General features: G+C 39.7%; 2 protein-coding genes across 5 annotated transcripts; both read right to left on the reverse strand.

Moving 5' to 3' along the window:
• Positions 1-1,302: 1,302 nt before the first annotated feature.
• On the reverse strand, positions 1,303-7,228 carry LOC137468928 (transmembrane protein 14C-like). 3 transcript variants are annotated; one of them, XM_068181360.1, is made up of 5 exons: positions 7,089-7,228; positions 6,575-6,658; positions 4,018-4,119; positions 2,059-2,146; positions 1,303-1,875 (listed from the first exon to the last, which is right to left on the reverse strand). In XM_068181360.1, exons 2-5 carry the CDS (start codon positions 6,648-6,650, stop codon positions 1,818-1,820), a joined length of 324 nt encoding a protein of 107 aa, XP_068037461.1. In that variant the 5' UTR covers positions 6,651-6,658; positions 7,089-7,228; the 3' UTR covers positions 1,303-1,817. The 3 variants fall into 3 exon arrangements, with proteins under 3 accessions (XP_068037461.1, XP_068037380.1, XP_068037302.1); XM_068181279.1 differs by lacking the exon at positions 7,089-7,228 and adding an exon at positions 6,772-6,898; XM_068181201.1 differs by lacking the exon at positions 7,089-7,228 and adding an exon at positions 6,768-6,870.
• A 2,852-nt stretch (positions 7,229-10,080) lies between these two features.
• On the reverse strand, positions 10,081-18,302 carry PAK1IP1 (PAK1 interacting protein 1). Of its 2 annotated transcripts, none has more exons than XM_068179510.1 (10): positions 18,176-18,302; positions 16,722-16,884; positions 14,730-14,850; positions 14,566-14,640; positions 13,900-13,952; positions 13,328-13,473; positions 13,140-13,237; positions 12,360-12,459; positions 11,053-11,179; positions 10,081-10,442 (listed from the first exon to the last, which is right to left on the reverse strand). In XM_068179510.1, the coding sequence occupies exons 1-10, from the start codon at positions 18,236-18,238 to the stop codon at positions 10,282-10,284; spliced, it is 1,107 nt and encodes a 368-aa protein (XP_068035611.1). In that variant the 5' UTR covers positions 18,239-18,302; the 3' UTR covers positions 10,081-10,281. The 2 variants fall into 2 exon arrangements, with proteins under 2 accessions (XP_068035611.1, XP_068035693.1); XM_068179592.1 differs by lacking the exon at positions 18,176-18,302 and adding an exon at positions 17,534-17,694.
• Positions 18,303-18,329: the final 27 nt, after the last annotated feature.

The following is an 18,329-nucleotide window of genomic DNA, read 5'->3' on the forward strand; positions in this document are numbered from 1 at the left end:
AGTGACAGAATTTTTGATTCAATTACATGGGGTGATTTAAATACATAAAGAGGTAATTACAAAACTTCTGTTAGATTCTGCTTAAAATATAGTCAAAAGAGACTATGATTTAACGGAGACTCGAATTTCAGACATGCTTGAACATGGCAGTGTTGCTCCCTGGAGATTCATCCTGTACAGATCAGTTTATTTAGAGATTAAGTGCCTGGAAACAAGAAAGGTTACAATATTAATTATATTGAAAAACCTGGAATTAATTTTATAACTTTCGCTAAGAGAAATGATAACACACAGCACAACTGGCCCAACATCTATAGATCTGCTTGTAATTACTACTTTCTACTACGATAGCTTCCTGTCTACTACCATATGAGTAACCATTGACTCACAAGAGTAGAAATGTTACTCTGACTCAATACTACTAAATGCCATTTTCAGAAAAGGAAATACAAGCACTGAATTGACCAACAAAATGGAGAGATTATGTAGTTTGGTATCTGCTTTATGAAGTTTGAGACGCTTTTTATCAATTCCTTTAAACACTACGAAATGGAAAGTGGGTAAGAGGTAAGTTAATTTAAACCTGCTTTGCCATTATCATGTTAAGCAGTTGACAAGGTTCTGATATAATCAGTGGTATAAAGGTCCCAAAGTAAAATCCTAAATAGTCACTACATAAAATATCACTTTAAAATAGAGTTACACTTGGTAAGAATCCTAATTTATCAATAATTATGTATCACTAAAGAATAAGCTGATAAAGGATTTTCTTCCACATATTTCTTGCCTCTCCCTTCCATCACAGTGCTCAGCCCATGTGAGCTGTGCCTCTTCCACACTCCAGTCCTCAGGCATCACAGCAGAACAAGGAACCCTCCTGACTCCAGGGTTTCCTAGTAAATACAGATCTGAAGAGGCACAGCCACTCTCCTAAGAGATAAAAATAAAATGCTGATACATTCTATTGTCAAATAAGCGTGTAAGATCAGAATTACATAGTGTTAGGGTATTTTATTCTAGTTATACAGTCTAGATCACATTCGACTGTTCATTTAGCCTAGCACAAATCTCACTTAATTAATCCTCAGTGTAAGTTCCTTTCAACCAACTTTTAAAATGAAATGTTAATGAAGGCCCATAACTTAATCTTCTGTCCCTTCATTTATAAAGTGATTTTTAAATATCACTGAAAGACAGCACTTGGATACTAACAGTCGACTGCAAAGATTTCCACTGAGAAAACAAGGTGAAAAAAAATAGCCTTGTCCCCAAACACAGAAATTGCACCAAAAAAAGGCCAAATAAAGGTTTGTAACAATTTTTACTTATAGAAAAGCATCATTTTAGCATCATTTCACAATAAAAAGGCAAGATCTGTTGAACATTATAAAGACATGGTATATCAATTCAGAATGCAACAGGTAAAGCACACCATAATACTCAGTGTAAAAGGTTTGAGACACACTATTGAATTTAGCCAGTTACTCCTGATGCCTCTTTGTGGCTATTTTCTTAATTACAGGATATTTTCTCTCTGCTCCATACATGTCAGAAGTATATTTTGGAATATAAAAACATGGAAGTGTTAAAATACATTGAAACATGTCCAGAAAAATCAAACCCAGGACCCATTCCTCTCTATACACAAACAGCTCTACCTTGTATATAAACTATCTGTGACATCATTCTACTCCCCCTTACAAAAAAAGATTAAAAAATATCTTGATGTGGAAAATTCTTCCATCTTCCCACTTCTGCATTCATGCAACTTCATGATGAGGTTTCCTTTTCCAAATACTAAGATGTAAAATTAACAGTTACTTTTCCTGGGGCTTTTCCAACATCTTCAGTGCTAATCTTCCAACCATTAGCAAACTGTATATGGGAAAAAAACATATAATTTAACAATAATAACAACAATCTGTCAATTCATTTTCAGATACTTCATCCAAGTGATGCATGGGAACAAAAATAATACACAAAATATGATTCACTCCATCCCAGTTTAATTAAGCAAATAAGAAATCACACAAATGAGGTTAAAAAAAAGTATTGTACCTGACACCAGCAATTAGCCCTGCAGGCATGAATTTTCTGGAGTGGTAAAATCTTGTTCCCATGACGGCAGTCAGTGCTCCAGATGTAACTTAAATGAGAGATTGTACAGTCCAGTCAGCAGAGATGCATGTGTGGGAGAAACATAATTAAAAACTAACAGAGCAGAGAGAAGTAGCAGCATCAAATAAAAAGGGAAACAGGGTTACTTCACTTTACGGACTAAGAGAGTCAATAAATTGTGCAAATTTTAAAATGCCTCAGTTTGTAAAGAGTAAGTATTCTATATCAAGTTCTAGCAGACAGTGCTCTCCATATGCTTCTGCACATACCTCTCAAATTTGTTTTTCAAAATGAGCTCTTTTTGAGACTGGAAATAATCTATGATACACTGCTCTAGAACTCACTCCTTCCCCACAGAGGCAAATCACTAAACTTGTGCACATAATTCCCTCACTTCTCAAAAAAGGGAGAGAGCATTTCTCTAACTCGTAGTAATCATGTCTAACATGTAGTATCATGTTTTATTTGTAGCAATGTTCTAAGAATTAACTAATTTCTGTTTTCAAAAGTCTTCAAAAGGGAAGTATACTAAGCATAACCAAGGTGAGAGTTAATTGTCCCTGACCACTTGACACAGAGACAGGAGCCAGGTAGTTTCACTGACTCAGAAAGGACAGTCCCTGGAACATGGTATCTCAAATAAAGACTGAATGCTAAAAAACTACAAGGAAAACATACACTGATGAAATCCTTATCCTTAGTATGCATCTGTTACCCAGTGGTAACAGCTACACACGTGTTGTTACAACTCTTATCCTCTACCATTGCTTCTATGTGATGACTGGTCCTGCAGGATCCAGTTCATCTTCAGTCCAAGCCATGACATCCTTCCTCCCTAACACCAGACAAAATATTGTCACTGATACCTATTAATCTCATCTAATGAGATATGTAAGAGACTGGGACCATAGTCTAACACACAATAAAACAAAAATATTTTAGTATTAAAATGCTCCAAGCTCTAATTAGTAGCCTGTCTTCAAAAGATGCACACCTCACAATGAAATTTTGTTTCATCAGCAGTAGAACACCTCTTCTTCAAAAACTTTAAGGCATGAAGAGGAAGAGACTCCATATGCTACTGAGCTACAGAAATGTATCTGACTCTCTCATTTGGGAGAAACACCTGACCTCACACTTCTTAAGCTTGCTGTATCGGCACTTTGTAAAGTGATTAAGGCTTGACCACACACAGCTTTTGGCCTGGCCAGTAGGTGTGGAAGTGGATTGCCTGTAAACAAAGCTCACTTGGAGAGAAATGCTGGGCCTTCCTCTTTCACTTCTGATTTTCACATGTCAAAGAGCCAGATGCTGTATCACTGCTTCAGAGAAAAAATGCTGTAGTCAGTGGTGGCTCTTTAAACACTGACTAAGAAGTAACTCTCCACAGTTACCTTCTCAAATCGGGGTGGGGGGAAGGGAAGCTCCAATTCTGAGAAGGAAGAAACAGCATTACTGAAGCTTGCTTCTCTCTTAAATCTCCCCAGGCATCAACACCCTTGTAATTTCACACATTTGTCATTTATAAAAATAAGCCAATCACAGTCTCTGCCATTTTCTGTGATAATAAAATATTCTCCTAGGGGTATGGTCAGTTTTAAGGGGAATCCCACTTCCCAAAATGTTACAGCCTCCTGCAGGATGCTCAAAGAGGAGGATCCAGCCAAAAATAGGTCAGAAATCCATTTATTAGCACTTCCCCTGCACTATGATCCTTCAAACACATCAGTATGAGACAGATGCATGTTGGCAGCCACCACTTCAGTAAAGTTTGGACAGGACTGAAGTTAGATTTTTAACACTATCTGTGCTTAACTCTTCTGCAAAGACTTTTAAGTACTCATTTTAAATACACAGGGTAAATATAATCTTTTTCAAATAAAATTAAAAATTACTTACTCAGAGAAACCCAAATGTTATTTGGATTCTGTGAGACCTGATAAGCACCCAGTCCAGCCAAACTCCCAAAGAAAAGGCCAGCAGCTAGTGATGGAACACTACCTGAATAAGTAGAAGGCAATGCATTTCTTAGAAACATAAAGAATACCTTGGTCAGCAGCTTAACTGCTTTGTAAAACACAAAAGATTATAAAAATTTAAAAAAAGATGGGCATTCATTATTCATTGACATAAAGAAGATTAGAGAAGGGGTTTTTAAGATATTGAGATCATGCTCATCAGCACCAAGAAGCTTCAGGTATTCTTATGTAAGATACATACAGAATTAGTTTTAGTTCTCTAACAGCAAAGCCATTAATACATTCATGATTGAAAGAACGGTGAGAAAAACAAAAGAATTTGTGTTTTCCTTGCACAAACTGAAGCATGTTGTTTCAAAACAGTATTATAAAAATTTCTTGAGAGGCAGTAAAATAGAAGGACTAAATTGTAAGGATTTAAGATCAGAAAAAAGGATACGTGAGTGGAATTGGGCAGGAGGGTATTCAAACAATTGCCAAGGAGCAGGGCGTAGTTGAACAAGAGAGGTCATCTCTCCTAAGTACACCTGAGATTTGATCCAAAGGTAACTGCAGACTTTGGAAGAAGGTTCCCTGAATGCACCTAAACTTTGAATCAAGTCCTCAGTATAAATGATAATCCCAACTCACCAGAAAATAAAAGATACCACATCTAAATTGGTGGTTTATAGAATATATCAAGTAATGAAGTAGCATTATCACTGTGAGTGGTGAATGCCCTCCATAAGGTTAATGGATAATTAAGGACTTAATGCTACTGAAGGTGGTTCTTTATACATTCAATTTCTGAGGTCACCTTTCAAAGACTTAAGATTGAAAAGCTAAGCTGATAAAGCTCTCCTCTCAATGTTAAAGGAGGACTGCATATTGCTTCCAGAAAGTAATCATTTTTCAATCATCAACAAGGTTGCTGTAATATTGCTTTATATCCTGCTTTTGGTATAAAAAGCAAGAAACAAAGATGACAGAAAGCACCTGATATACTTGTACATGTGCAAGGAAAAGGTGCACGCTCTACTAGGTGGCTGCTTTGCACAGAATGTGAGTTAAAAACAAATCTGTGGTAGCTACAATGCTTTCCACAAGCCTGGGAGCCAAGAAACATCCATCATATCCTTGAATTTTACCCCAAGGCATTGTTTAAGTAGCTATGACACATACACTTCTAGGACAACCACATCACCTCTAGCTCAAGAAGTTCCTTCATCTCAAAACACAGGGACCCAGAGAACTTGCTAAATGAAGACCGAAAAATCAAATAATGAATCAATAAATCACTCACTCACTCACTCTTTGATTCCCATGTTCTCATACTGTTCCAAAGGCTATTACTGCCCCCTGTCTGTGTGGGTATATAGATCAGGTTGTAAAAGAACAGATTAGATCAGCTTAGCTCTGTGCATGGAAGTTCCATTCTCTTTTGGTTTCTCCAAGTTATTAGTAAGGATACAATGTCTCCTCTGTATGGTTGTTTTTGTTTTGTTTTGTTTTTTTTTTTTTCTCTCCAGAAGTCACCATACGAGTTTCTGTTCCCTTTCAATAATCCTGTGACCTGGATTCCCTTGCCTGAGCATAACCATGTTCTCCCAGTTGGGTTCCAGAGGACAAGAAAGACACCTATCATTTCATAATAGCCTTGGAGAAATACAGATGCAGTTAGTTACTTAAGTTCTCAGTATTGTCCCTTCTGTCCTAAATTGCACTGACAACCCAAAGGATAAATCCAAGCCAATGGAAAACAGACTGGAATAGGCACTAGCATCTATCTAGTCAAATGCACTGGTAAGAGTCTTACTGACTTCAGCAATGCCCCTTCCTATCATAAAAACTAAGATGGCTTAGGGGTTTTCAAAGCTGAAAGAGACAGTGTTGCAGCAGGAATGAATCCACAGTTCTGTCTGGAGGAGGGCAAACTCAGAAAAAGGACAGGAAATTAAAGCAGTAGGTCAGAGGGTAAGCTTATGATGCAGAGCCCAGAAGAGAAACAAGTTTAAGGACTGATTTGCACTGTTCAGCTCTACTTGGAGAAAAGAGTTCTGAAAGCAGCTTGCAGTATATATATACTGTTATCATCAAAGATTAAAATGGGAATAAATCTCTTAAGGAGGAAAAGTGGTGATTTATGTCATTTGAAGATACAGAAAACTTGTATTTTAAAAAGCAAGGGAAAAGCCTTTCTGAAGCAAACTTATGCCAGTTCACCCAAAGAGCACAGCACAGATATCAGCACCCACCAGAAAGCAGATTATGGCCTTATCAGCCCAAAGCACCGGCTCAACTCAAAATCCAGCACACCCTACCAGCAGCAAGTTATCAGCACATGGCACAAACCGATAAAATTTACATACAGGTCAAATTCGAGATAGGAGGCTTTCGTGAAAAGCTGCCCGGCTCACACACACCAAGTTACTGGGGAGAGGGAGGAGGGGGTGGGGGGGGAAGACGAAGGGAGACAGAAGCACCTTTCGGCAGCCTACCTGCTTTTGCATAGCCAATGATCCCTCCTGAGGTCACCAGGGCGGCGTAGCCAAAGCCGAGCCAGTCCACTGCCATGCTGAAAACTGGAAGACAAAACTGGGGTGAAGATCAGCACCTCTTAACCTTTTTCAGGGGAGGAAGAATGTAAAAAGTAAAGCATTTTGCTATGGCAAGCTTTTCCAGAAGCAAGACCTGCCTAAAGCCTAGGCCCTGAGGCGAGCCCAAGAGATGAAGCCGGCTTTGTTGGGAAGGCAGCCCCGGGGGCACAGGGACACTGCCGGGCCTGCCCCCGCGCGGCGGCCCCGCTCCGCAGCAACCGGGGCGGAGCAGGCGGCGGAAGGGGAGGCGAGGGAGTCACGCACCGCCCAAAGCTGCCACTTCCCGGCTGTTCTGGGCAAGGAAAGCAAAGCTCCAAGCACGAAAGCCAAGCAAAAACTCAGCCAAGAGGCAGGGCAGGGTGAGGCCCGCAGCCAGGGGTTGCGGAGGAGGAGGCGCTGGTGTCTTTCCACCCACCTGCAGAGCTGCCGGGAATCCCCCGGCACGGCGGGAGGCGGGTGCGCCCGAGCGAGCCCGGTGCCTAGAAATGACTCAGTACAGACCACGTTTTGTGCTCGTGTTCAGTGAGGAGGGGCAAAGCTGCAGAACTGCAGTCGTGTGCACCCAATCCATCCCCGTCCTCATCCAGAACTGGGGTTTCGTGGTACAGCTGAGAATTTGGACTTGGTTTTGGTGTAGCATGAACTACAACTCTGGGCAGCTACAACTCTGCTTCTAGCTTTGATCAGTTATTTCAGTATAGCTCTTGTACGGAACAAACAGAGGATTTCTAAGACCTCCAAATTCCAAACTAGTCCAACAGAAAAAGCAGTCTTCTGCTGTAGAAGTTATGCAACAGTGCGAGATGGAAAACATCTTGTAAAGAAAATGTTTTGCATTTTTTTTAATCCGGAAAAATGTAGAGATGTTTCTAACTGCCTACAAAGCAAAACTTTTATGAGTGCTGAAATGGATTTTCTTCATATAAATGGTCCTCCGTGATATTACTCCAATTGTCTGTGCACTTCCTTCCCATGGATGTTTCACCATATAGAAAAAGTACTCCTATAGCCAGATCCCTAAACTGAGGGTGTTCAATTCCTCTTCATAAGAGAAGGCATAAAACATGAGAGGCCTTTACGTTCTGCAAAATGCTTTCCATAGTTGCATTTCAAATTTTGCCATCTTTATGAATTAGCATAATGGTCAGAAAGTGAGGAGCAGTTTAATTCCTTTGTTGGTCTCAGTGGTTTAAGTAGGAATCTCCTCCCTTCGTGCAAAGTGCCGCAACCAACACGTATCTAAGCTATAGTGGATGGAATTTCCTCTTTAATTCAAGCTCTGTAATCGCTATGAGGTTCAAGCTTCACTGGGCTCTGCTCTGTGATCCAGCACAGGGATTCCCCAAGAGAGGGAGCAGGAAAACTGGAAGAAATCCACAGCTGCTGGAGCTCAGCTGAGTTGCTGCTCCCTGAGCTGTTGTTCCTTGCAGCTATGGCTCCATCTACTCTCCCAGTGTCATGCACACCCACCCCTTCTGACAGGGACAGCTTTGTCACCGCTGACATCTCCTCTCTCTCCGCTCCTGCCTCCCATCTACCATTCTAAGCAGGACCCTGACAACTAGAATGGAAAATGTGCTGAAAAGGAAGAGGTACAGAAAGATGTAACAACAACAAATTGCAATATACTCATTAGTAGCAGAGTATTCACTCAAGGTATGAAAAATATGGGTTTTCCCCTAAGGACTGTTCTTCTCTGTCTCCAGTTCACAAACTGTTCTGAGTCTCATGAGATGCATAATTCTTTGTTACTACACAGGGGGTTTGGATTTTTACAAATGTGTAATACTTCTAAGTCCAAACTTTAGAACACTTCTGTGGAATTTTTGCTTTTTAATCTTAAAATTACATGCAGACTGGATTTTTTTTCCTAGTTCTTCTGCAAACCTGCTTCTGCAATTGTGATGACTGTCCATGAGCTCATGTATTTAAAAATTCAAACAATAAAAACCGGTTTACTAGTGGCAGGCATTTTGTCAAGGACATAAGATAAGCACTATCAAATAGACATAAGACTTTACAAATGAAATCACTGTACACAATTCTCTTATTTAATCTTACGCTTTTTAAGTCTTATATTTACTGTAGAAGCCTTAGGAATTAAAAATCTGGCACCTTTATGTCAAGACAACAAACCATTTGAAGTCCTATATTATTTGCATGTGTTTATGAACACATTTAGGGTATCATTAAAATTAAAAGCTGCATAAGCTCAAACTTAATCCCTTTAATGTTGAATTAAACTGAGATTGCCTAAATCAACCATACTGAATAGCTAAAGAAGGGGCTCTGACCATTTATCGAAGTAAGGAAAACAGTTACAGAAGGTAAATATGGACACCAACTTCCAAGAGAATACCACTACTGCCACATGAACAATTCTGTAACAGCACTGATGATGCTCATTTTGTTTCAGTGTCAGAGCATAGAGCTGAACTGGAGTTACATTCTGTTTTATATCCCTAAACCAGCCTGCATTCCTGTCTCCAGATTTGGCTCAATCTTTTTTCTGATTTTCTCTACTTTTTCTCTTGCTACACAAATAAGGAGGTATGGATGATGTGAATCAGAACAAAGCATAATTCCAATTACTCTTTGAAAACAGAAATAGTAATGACTACTAATGACTACTCCAGTAGTGCAGAAAACAACATTAACATGCTTTAGACCTTAAAATAAAGAAAGGAAGCAGTTAGTTCACCTCTTTGACCTTGTTCAACTTTGTTTTTCCCACTGTATATTTGTAATAAGGCTTAGGATGAATTCCTGTTCCCACGGACTTAAAAGGTCAAGAATTTACTTTTTGTTTAAGTGCAAACAAAAGATGAGACATTTAATCAGCATGGCAAAAATTTCAGGTGTTATACAATTCTTTTTTACCAACATGGCTCAGATCAAGGACTTGAAAAAATACATTGGGAAAAGGGAAGAAAAGGTAAAACCTTATTGATATAAACTCTTCTGCCTAAAATTATGTATCATATTTTGAACAAAATGTTTCAGTGAACCATGCGTGCAAAGATTTTTTTAAGATTTAGATATATTTAAGTATGAACACAGTAAAAAAGTAAAACATTGTGCTTATAAAGTCCATGTATAAGTCCACATCAAAAATTAGAAATTACAGTTTTCCATGAGTGTAAGAAGGGGATGTGATCATCATATTTTAAGTACTTTTAACATGTTCTTTCTTACAGTAGGAAGACAAATGCAGAACAAAGGCAGACCATACCTTGAGTCAAACTGAACAGTAACATTTTCAACACTAAAAAGTGTACATGTTTTTAATATGCATTTAAGTGAAATAAAAATGTAACTGAGACAGATGCAACTATTTTTATTATTTTAGCTCCTTTTTCAGAGCCAGTTAAAAAGTGTACGGGATTGGTAATAGAAAAATATAAACATTACATATTATGAATATATTTTTGCTTTTTTCACTTAGGGAAAGTTTCCAGAATGATCAGTCAGTTTATTAGGGTAAGAACATTAATTACATTTAAACAACACATTGGATCAGAGGTCTATGTCCTGTTAGGGTTTAGATTCTTATAAAAACTAGGGCAACACAGCATTTACTTTTTGTACAGGAGAGAAAATAGCTGCCTTCATGCCGAACTATTCTGTTTCTTTTTCTTCTTTTGCATTGGAGCTTCCAGCTTTTGTTTCTCTGGAATAATTTTTCTCTTTCTTTTTGCTATTTTAACCCTTTTAGTAGTCCAAAAATCTTTGTTTATCCTGGCTATTGATGATTTTTCATCTTCTGTTTCTGAAAAAAAACAAGGAATTATTCACACTGACCTTTATGTCCAATCTTTGTAGCCTAAATGGCACAGAGACTTATTTGAATCTCATTTTTAAAAAAGGGTTATAAATAGCTTTTTATTTTACAGTGGAAAGTGCACTTATGCTAGTTTTGCCTGTGAAATTAAAATACATAAAGATCAAGTATGTATATAGATTACGATGCAGGAAAACAACAGCAGAAAACCCAAATAAATATGAGCTAGACTTCGTAAGTTTGCCCAGCTACAGTGGCCTCACACCAAATTTTGCTTATAGGAAAATAAGACATGCAGTTCTATCAACTGTTTGTTTTCGTATCTATCTCAGAAGCTTCACAGTAGCTTCCTCAGTAGGTTATTTCAGTAAGCAGAAAGAGAACTTTAATAAATGTGAAAAGAGGCTTCTGTTCTCCAACAAACATATGGGCTTGAAACACTATCAGATTGTTAAGTGTATCTGTATCACTTGCCAGCATCATATCCCCACATCTTCAAAATACCAGAACATTTTCCAGTGGATATAGGAGAAGCCTCCCACTTGGTGTATTCCATTTCACAGTCACATTAACAATTCAAAATACAAAGTTCTGTTACCTTGACATAAGGTTGCAGTTTTATCAGAGTTTTCTTTCATTTCTGAAGCTCTGTCAAGCCATACTGCAAGACATGTCAGCCTGGCTTTGGTATTGACTTCACACAGTAAAGATGGCCCATCTTTAATCTGAAGAAAACATAAAAGAAGAATATTGAAACTTAATTTTATTTCTCCTTAAACTTAATGAAGTATTTGAAAGGAGAAAGCACCTTACTGCCCACTTTCATTGTTAGGCAATTATATCACTTAGCTCTTGGAATACAAATATTCTATCACAGATATCAGGGGATAAAGTGTCACAGACACATGGGCAGTGTTAACAGCATCAACCCACTGGAAACTACTGTATTAGGATATTCTACCCCTCAGAGCTGGACAGAGCAGCCCACACATTTATACAAAACTTTGCCTGCAGGGAAAGGAATTTGATCAAAATAAATACAATGTTACACAGAAAGGTAAAGATCACTCTGTCAATTCTGTACAAGGGGAACAAGAAATGTAAGGTGAAGAGGAAAGAAGAACATCACTCTTGCACTTAGAAGTATAAAAATAATCAGAGTGGGTGAAATTAAAAACAGGCAAATTCAGAGTTGAAGTGTATACACGTCGACAAATAATTGTTTAAACTATGCACAATACTTATAATAAAATATAGTAAATCCTTTGTAGGCAATAAATTGTAAAAATCTATTTCTGATTTTAAGAGCAAACAATAAACACAATAAACTTTTAAGATAAGACATGATTCCTTGTTGAACTGTGCTGCTCAGAACTGTTTGAAAATACAGGACATACAAGTACCCAGTACATTTATTTATTTGAATTTTTCCAAAGGGTAAGTTCTTTGCCCAACATCAGCAACCACCTTCCCTAGCCCAAACCATAGACTTTGTGTTTTTAAAAGAGTAGCAACTCTCCTCAGCATTACAGAAATTCAATTCATTACAATCCTTAACTAATTGCACAGTCGTAACATATATAACTGATTAGATAGTCATAAGCCGGGCTAGGTCTGATGGGAAGCATGACTTTACATAAAGTGGAGATGAGATCTCATAATATCATCAGATTTTATAGTTTGTTAAAAAAAAAAAAATTACCAAGATGAAAAAAAAAAAGAGTGCATAAATACATGCGCATAGATATACATCTCTACTGAACATAACATGGAAGAAGATCAAGACATCCACATTTTATGTAAAACTTCCTCAGTGATTTAAAATGAACTCTTATAACAAAAGTGTTTGCAATTCTGGTTCTCTGTTAGTTTTCTTAAATGTAACAAACAGTGTAATACACCAACCTTATCAAGATCCAGATTCCACATTTTAATGTAACCATCACTGGATGCAGTAACAATAACATGCTGTCCTTCTCTTTCAAAACTATAAGTAACTTTTATTCTGTGAAAAGGAATACATTTTTATCTTATAGCATTGCAGTTCATGTCAGACCAGCAAGCTGAGACAAATTAAAGATGAATAGGCAACAGTCTAAAAAATCAGTTTGAACAAAAAGCCCCCAAGTGACAGGCAGGAACTTGGATCTGCTTTGAGTGCTGTCATTTACCTTAGGAACATTTGCCTTTGCTAGGCTTATTTGGATTCAATTCAGAACTCTTTAGTACTGTAAAGCATACACTATTAGACACATCAGTAACATTACTGCTAATGCTTTTGTTTTTTGATGAATTCAAAGCAACATTTAGACAAATATTTGGTATTCAAAAACAGAGAATACGTAATTACACTCCTATTGTTTGAACTGAATAAAATTGGTTTGTTCTTTGGAAGCATTCTAAAGATTCAGATTCAGTAAAGAGTGGTTAAACACAAACTCACTCACTCACAAATTCAGAATAGAAATATTCTTAATTCTGTACCCTATTGTTTTTGTAACATGCATGGACAGCACAGTACTTGTGCTCATACAAAAAGCAAACAAGTCTGTTTGGAATTTAGCACATAAATATATTCACTTTCTGTACTAAAACAAAAGCAAAATATACTGAACATTGCCATAGAACTTCAGAGAGAACTCAGCATTGTCAAAAGTATTTAAATAGTAAACAAATATAGAATACCTGTTTTCATGAGCTTTAAATTCACACAAGCAGTTTTGAGAGTCACAGCTGTAGAACCTAATCATTTCATCATCTCCAGCTATGGCAAGGACAGAATCCTTGGAATGGGGAAAGAGAAATGCAAGTGTGATTAATTTCATGTGTTTCAAAGCAGTTAATTTCCCAACACCTCTCGGTTTTGTACTTACTGTAATAAATCTAAGTGAAGAAATCCTCTTCTCTATTGTAATGGTGCCAGTGATTGAAGCTGAGTCAAGTCTGTAGATATCCACTTTGTTTGTTATCACAGTCACATACTTCTCTCCATCAGGGGACCATTTAATTATGTGTGCATCTGTACACATTGATACAGAGAATCTAAAAGTAAGAATCTTTAGAAGCAGCTTCTACCTAGACCTAAGAAAATATTCAGTGAAAAATCAAATAAACTAGAATAAACAGCTATGCTCTTAAATGTTTATTTCTGATTATCAGAATCATGTAAAGACAAACAAACTGAAACACATTTATCTAAATGCTCTGACCTCAAATTTCAAGGAAAACAGGGATTTACTTTAGTGGCACTATGTTTTCCTTTTGCTAAATTATTATTATTATTATTATTAAGGACATGAGCTTACATATGCTTGCCTGCAAGTGTAAAAAAGACATTGTGAAAGTTTGCAATTAACTGACTTATTAATTCAGTCAACTTTTCTTTACACAAAAAATAAAACTATCAAATTGCACTTTATTAGTGGATTTAGTTTGATAAACTCACTTTGCTTCAGGTTTTTGATGAAGGCTGATCGTCCTTCAACAAGATTCCAAGTTCTGAAACACAACAATAGGTAATGTGCATTCTGGTTAAAAACAGCACAGCAAAACTGAAATCCAAACTGCTGTCATGAGGCACCCAAAGGAAGCTTTTAAGCCTCTCTATGCATTTTTCTGCTTTCTTAATGCAAGAGAAAACGATGACTTCATGTTTTGCTTCCATATATTGCATTGCTATAATGTTGAGCTTGTGTTATTTATTTTCTAAACTACCATTTGCAATACTGAGCCCAAAAGGAGGCCAATAGAAATCTGTGCTATTAAAATAGCATTTTATAGCTCTAAAACAGATATCTACAGCAACATGGAAATACTCAAGTGAAAAATCACACTAAACAAAACCTGGCACTTTTTAAAAGTTTAGCAAATTGTGTTCAAAAATGCAAACATATTTATACATCTACAAGTGACTTGTGAAGAGTCAGAGCTCACAAGAAGGTATGAACAGCTGGCACTTAGAACTTCAAACGACAAACCAATGGATCTTTGAATAATTTGATAACAAATATGTTTTATCAGTGTTGCACAGCCTAGTCCCAACATGGAATTGCTGCTTATTAAGAGTTACTGAATTATGATTCTCAGCATTCCTTCATCAGTTTTGACTCACCTTAATGTTTTATCTGTTCCAACTGACAAAGCTAATTTCCCAGAAGGATGAATAGAAAGAGATGTCACATGTCCCCTGAAAAAACAGAACATTAGTCACATGTATTATTTACAAGGAAAATAGACATGAAAATGTATGCAAATATGAAGATTTAAGAAACTTACTTATGTGCCTTAATGGATTTCAGACATTCCCATCTCTTTGTATTCCAGATACAAATGAGTCCATCTTCAGCCCCACTCAGTAGATGTGCAGTCCCATAGAACTCCAAACAAGTTATCGTGCCTAGAAATAACATTAACAATGTTGTACACGTCAAACAGTTGTTGCACAAATTAACAGAGAATGTACAACTTAACAGAAAAGCTTCTTGCATCAAGGTATGCCAGCTACTACCCTAACCTTGGGAAAATCTAAATTATTTTCTAAGTATTTCTTTAAAAAACCCTCGAACTTTCTTGCTGTATTCAACAGTCTGATATGCTCTATCAGGCACCCTTTACCCACACACATCTGAACTCCATCTGGTCTGATCTTCTGTCACAGCAGTACTCAAACACCAAGGCAGAGAGCTTCTATCAGTGATACGAATGCTCCCATGTCAAAGCCCTGCTCCTGACACACAGCTAAATTTACTGCACATGCTGCTTCTTCGCCATTATCACCAGATGTATCATACATGAGTTAAATGCAGCTACCATACTCAGTCTAGCTCCTGGATATTTTTGGTTAATCAATACTGAGCTACAAATGACCCAGATTTATTTGGACAGCCATTAACAGATGACTGTACCAATGATATAGACAAAGGATGCACCCTCAGCAAGTTTACAGATGACACCAAACTCTGTGAGTGGTGAGGGATGGGATGCCATCCCAAGGGACATGAACAAGTTCAAGTCGTGGGCCACAGGAACCTCAAAGCTCCACAAAGCACCGTGCAAGCCAGTATCAGCACAGGTTGGGGGATGGACAGATTGAGGGCAGCTCTGCTGAGATGGACTTAGGCTTGTTGAGGGATGAGAGGCTGGACATGACCCAGAAATGTGTGCTTCCAGCCCAGAAAGCTACATGTGTCCTGGGCTGCATCAAAGGCACTGTGGGCAGGAGGTTGAGGAAGGGGATTCTGCCCCTCTGCTCTGCTCTTCTGAGACCCCACCTGGAACACTGCCTGCAGCTCCAAGAGGTCCCCAGCATAAGAATGACGTGGACCTATTGAAGCAAGTCCAGAGAAGGGCCGTGAAGATGACCAGAGAGATGGATCACCTCTCCTGTGAGAAAAGGCTGAAAGAATTGGAATTGTTCAGATGGGAAGAGGTTGCAGGGAGACCTTATTGTGGCCTTCTAGTACTTGAAGGGGGCTGAGAAAAAAGATAGGGACAAACCTTTCAGCAGAGCCTGTTGAGATAGGACAAGGGGTAATGGTTTTTAGACTAAAGAGGGTAAATTTAGATTAAATGTAAGGAAGAAGTGTTTTCACAAGGACAGTGGTGATACACTGGAACAGTTGTGCAGACATGTGGTTGATACTCCGTCCTTGGAAACATTCAAGACCCAACTGGATGGGGCTCTGCGTAACCTGATCTGGTTGAAGATGCCCCTGCTCACTGCAGTGGGCTTGGACTAGACGACCTTTAAAAGATCCTCTCCGACCCAAACTCTTATGTGACTCCATCATGTACTTTGCAGTTGTAATTCAGGCAGCACATACAGTGGGAAATGTACCAGGTTAGCTCCTCTGGCAGCAGCAGCAGCAGCCTGCTCTCACACACAAACTCTCTTTTGTGTGGCTCATGTACACTTGTCACAGAACAAAAACACTGGAAAAGACAGTAGCTGGGAGTAGGCATGGTCTAGATAAACCGTCCTGATAGAAGAAAAATGGCACATTTGTGGCTCATAACTTCCTAACCAGTTAAAACTACAAATACTTTAAAGCAGCAGCAATAGTTGTGAGCTAATACCAAAATAATTGTTTTTATTTTGGTAAAATAAAAAGCTTACCTTGTTTATATGATCACACCATCATGGCTGCAACACCATCACTACTACAGTCTTATTAGAAAAAAAATTAAGTTTTCTTCTTCTAGCAAGGGACAGTTTTTCAGCTACAACATTTTATCATTAAGGTTTTTTACAAAGAAATGCTCCCTTACCATTGTGCTGTAGCAACGCCCCATGTTCTATCTTCTTTTTCATGTCATAGATTTGGATTGTCTCATCTCTACTCCCAGTGACCACATATCTGTTATTCACTGCTACTGCTGATAATGAGGCGGAGTGGGCATGATGTGTAAAATCAGGGACAATTGTCCACGACTGTAAATGAAATGCAAAACAAACAGGTCTTTCTCCAGCTTACCACAGAAAGCTTCACACTTCATTGTCCTGTAATTTTTTTTTTAAAAAGCAAAAGCTGAAAAAGTATATGTGTAAAAATCAGAATCACGGAATCAAATAGGTTGGAAAAGACCTCTGGGATCATCATGTCCAACCCATGACTGAATATCACCGTGTCAACCAGACCATGGCACTGAGTGCCACCTCCAGGCTTTCCTTAAACACTATCATGGATGGTGACTCCACTACCTCCCTGGGCAGCCCATTCCAATGTCTAATCACCCTTTCTATGAAGAAATTCTTCCTAATGCCCAACCTAAATGTCCGCTGGCACAGTGTGAGGCCGCGTTCTCTTGCCCTGTCACTGGCTGCCTCGGAGAAGAGGCCAACCCTCACCTGGCTACAGCCTCCTTTTCTCCAGACTAAACAACCCCAGCTCCCTCAGTCAGTCCTCACAGGACTCCAGACCCTTCAGCAGCTCTATTGCCTTTCTCTGGACCTGCTCCAGCACCTCAATGTTTTTTCTGAATTGAGGGGCCCAGAACTGAACACAGCACTCGAGGTGTGGCCTCACCAGTGCCGAGTACAGGAGGAATTATACTTAGCTGGAAGTATCATGGGATCTTACTGAGTTAATATGCTGTTAGGAGATTAGTCCAAAGGATTTAAGCGTGCAAACCGCCCCTTGTAATCAGTGCTGCGCTTAGACGAAGCTGTCTCTGCACAAAGATAAATCCCAAGAGCAAGAGAAGCGGATTCTCTCGTTTTCCATCACGGCAGGCTGGAGACACGCCTTCCACCCGGCCCCAGCCCGCAGTCCACGTCCCATCCATCCTCCGCACCGCGTCGGGAGGAGCGACCTCGCACCGCGGACCCCCGCACCCACGTGGCTGCCCGCAGCCCGGAGGCTCCGCCGCTCCCGGGAGCCCTTCGGGCCAGCGGGGGGGCCGAGTCTGGCGGCAGAGGCCGCGGAGAGGCCGCCCCGCCCCCGCAACGCGCTTTAAGAGCCCCGGCGATGCGCGGAACGGCGTCTGCGGGCGGGCGAGACGGTGAGTGCCGGGGCGCGCTTCCAGAGCGGGGCGGGCATTTTCCCCACACACTTCCCTGGAGGCGTTCGAGACCGGACTGGATGGGGCGCTGAACACGCTGGTCTCGCGGAAGATGTCCCTGCCCGTGGCAGAGGAGTGGAACGAGATGGCCTCCAAGGTCCCTTCCAATCCAGACCGTTCTGTGCTTCTTCCCTCCCCCCCGTTCCCCCCACTCCCGTTACCTGGCCGGGCCGCGTGGCGAACCCCAGCAGCACCTGCTCGTAGCACCCCGCCACCAGCTCCATCCGCCACTGCACGGCGCCGCCCCGGGGCTCCCGCCGGCTCTTCCGCCGCCCGCCCGTCCGCCGCGGTGCCTGCGCCGCTGGGCGCTGGCCC

Source organism: Anomalospiza imberbis, chromosome 1 (assembly GCF_031753505.1).
Source record: "Anomalospiza imberbis isolate Cuckoo-Finch-1a 21T00152 chromosome 1, ASM3175350v1, whole genome shotgun sequence".
Classification (NCBI taxonomy): Eukaryota; Metazoa; Chordata; class Aves; order Passeriformes; family Viduidae; genus Anomalospiza; species Anomalospiza imberbis.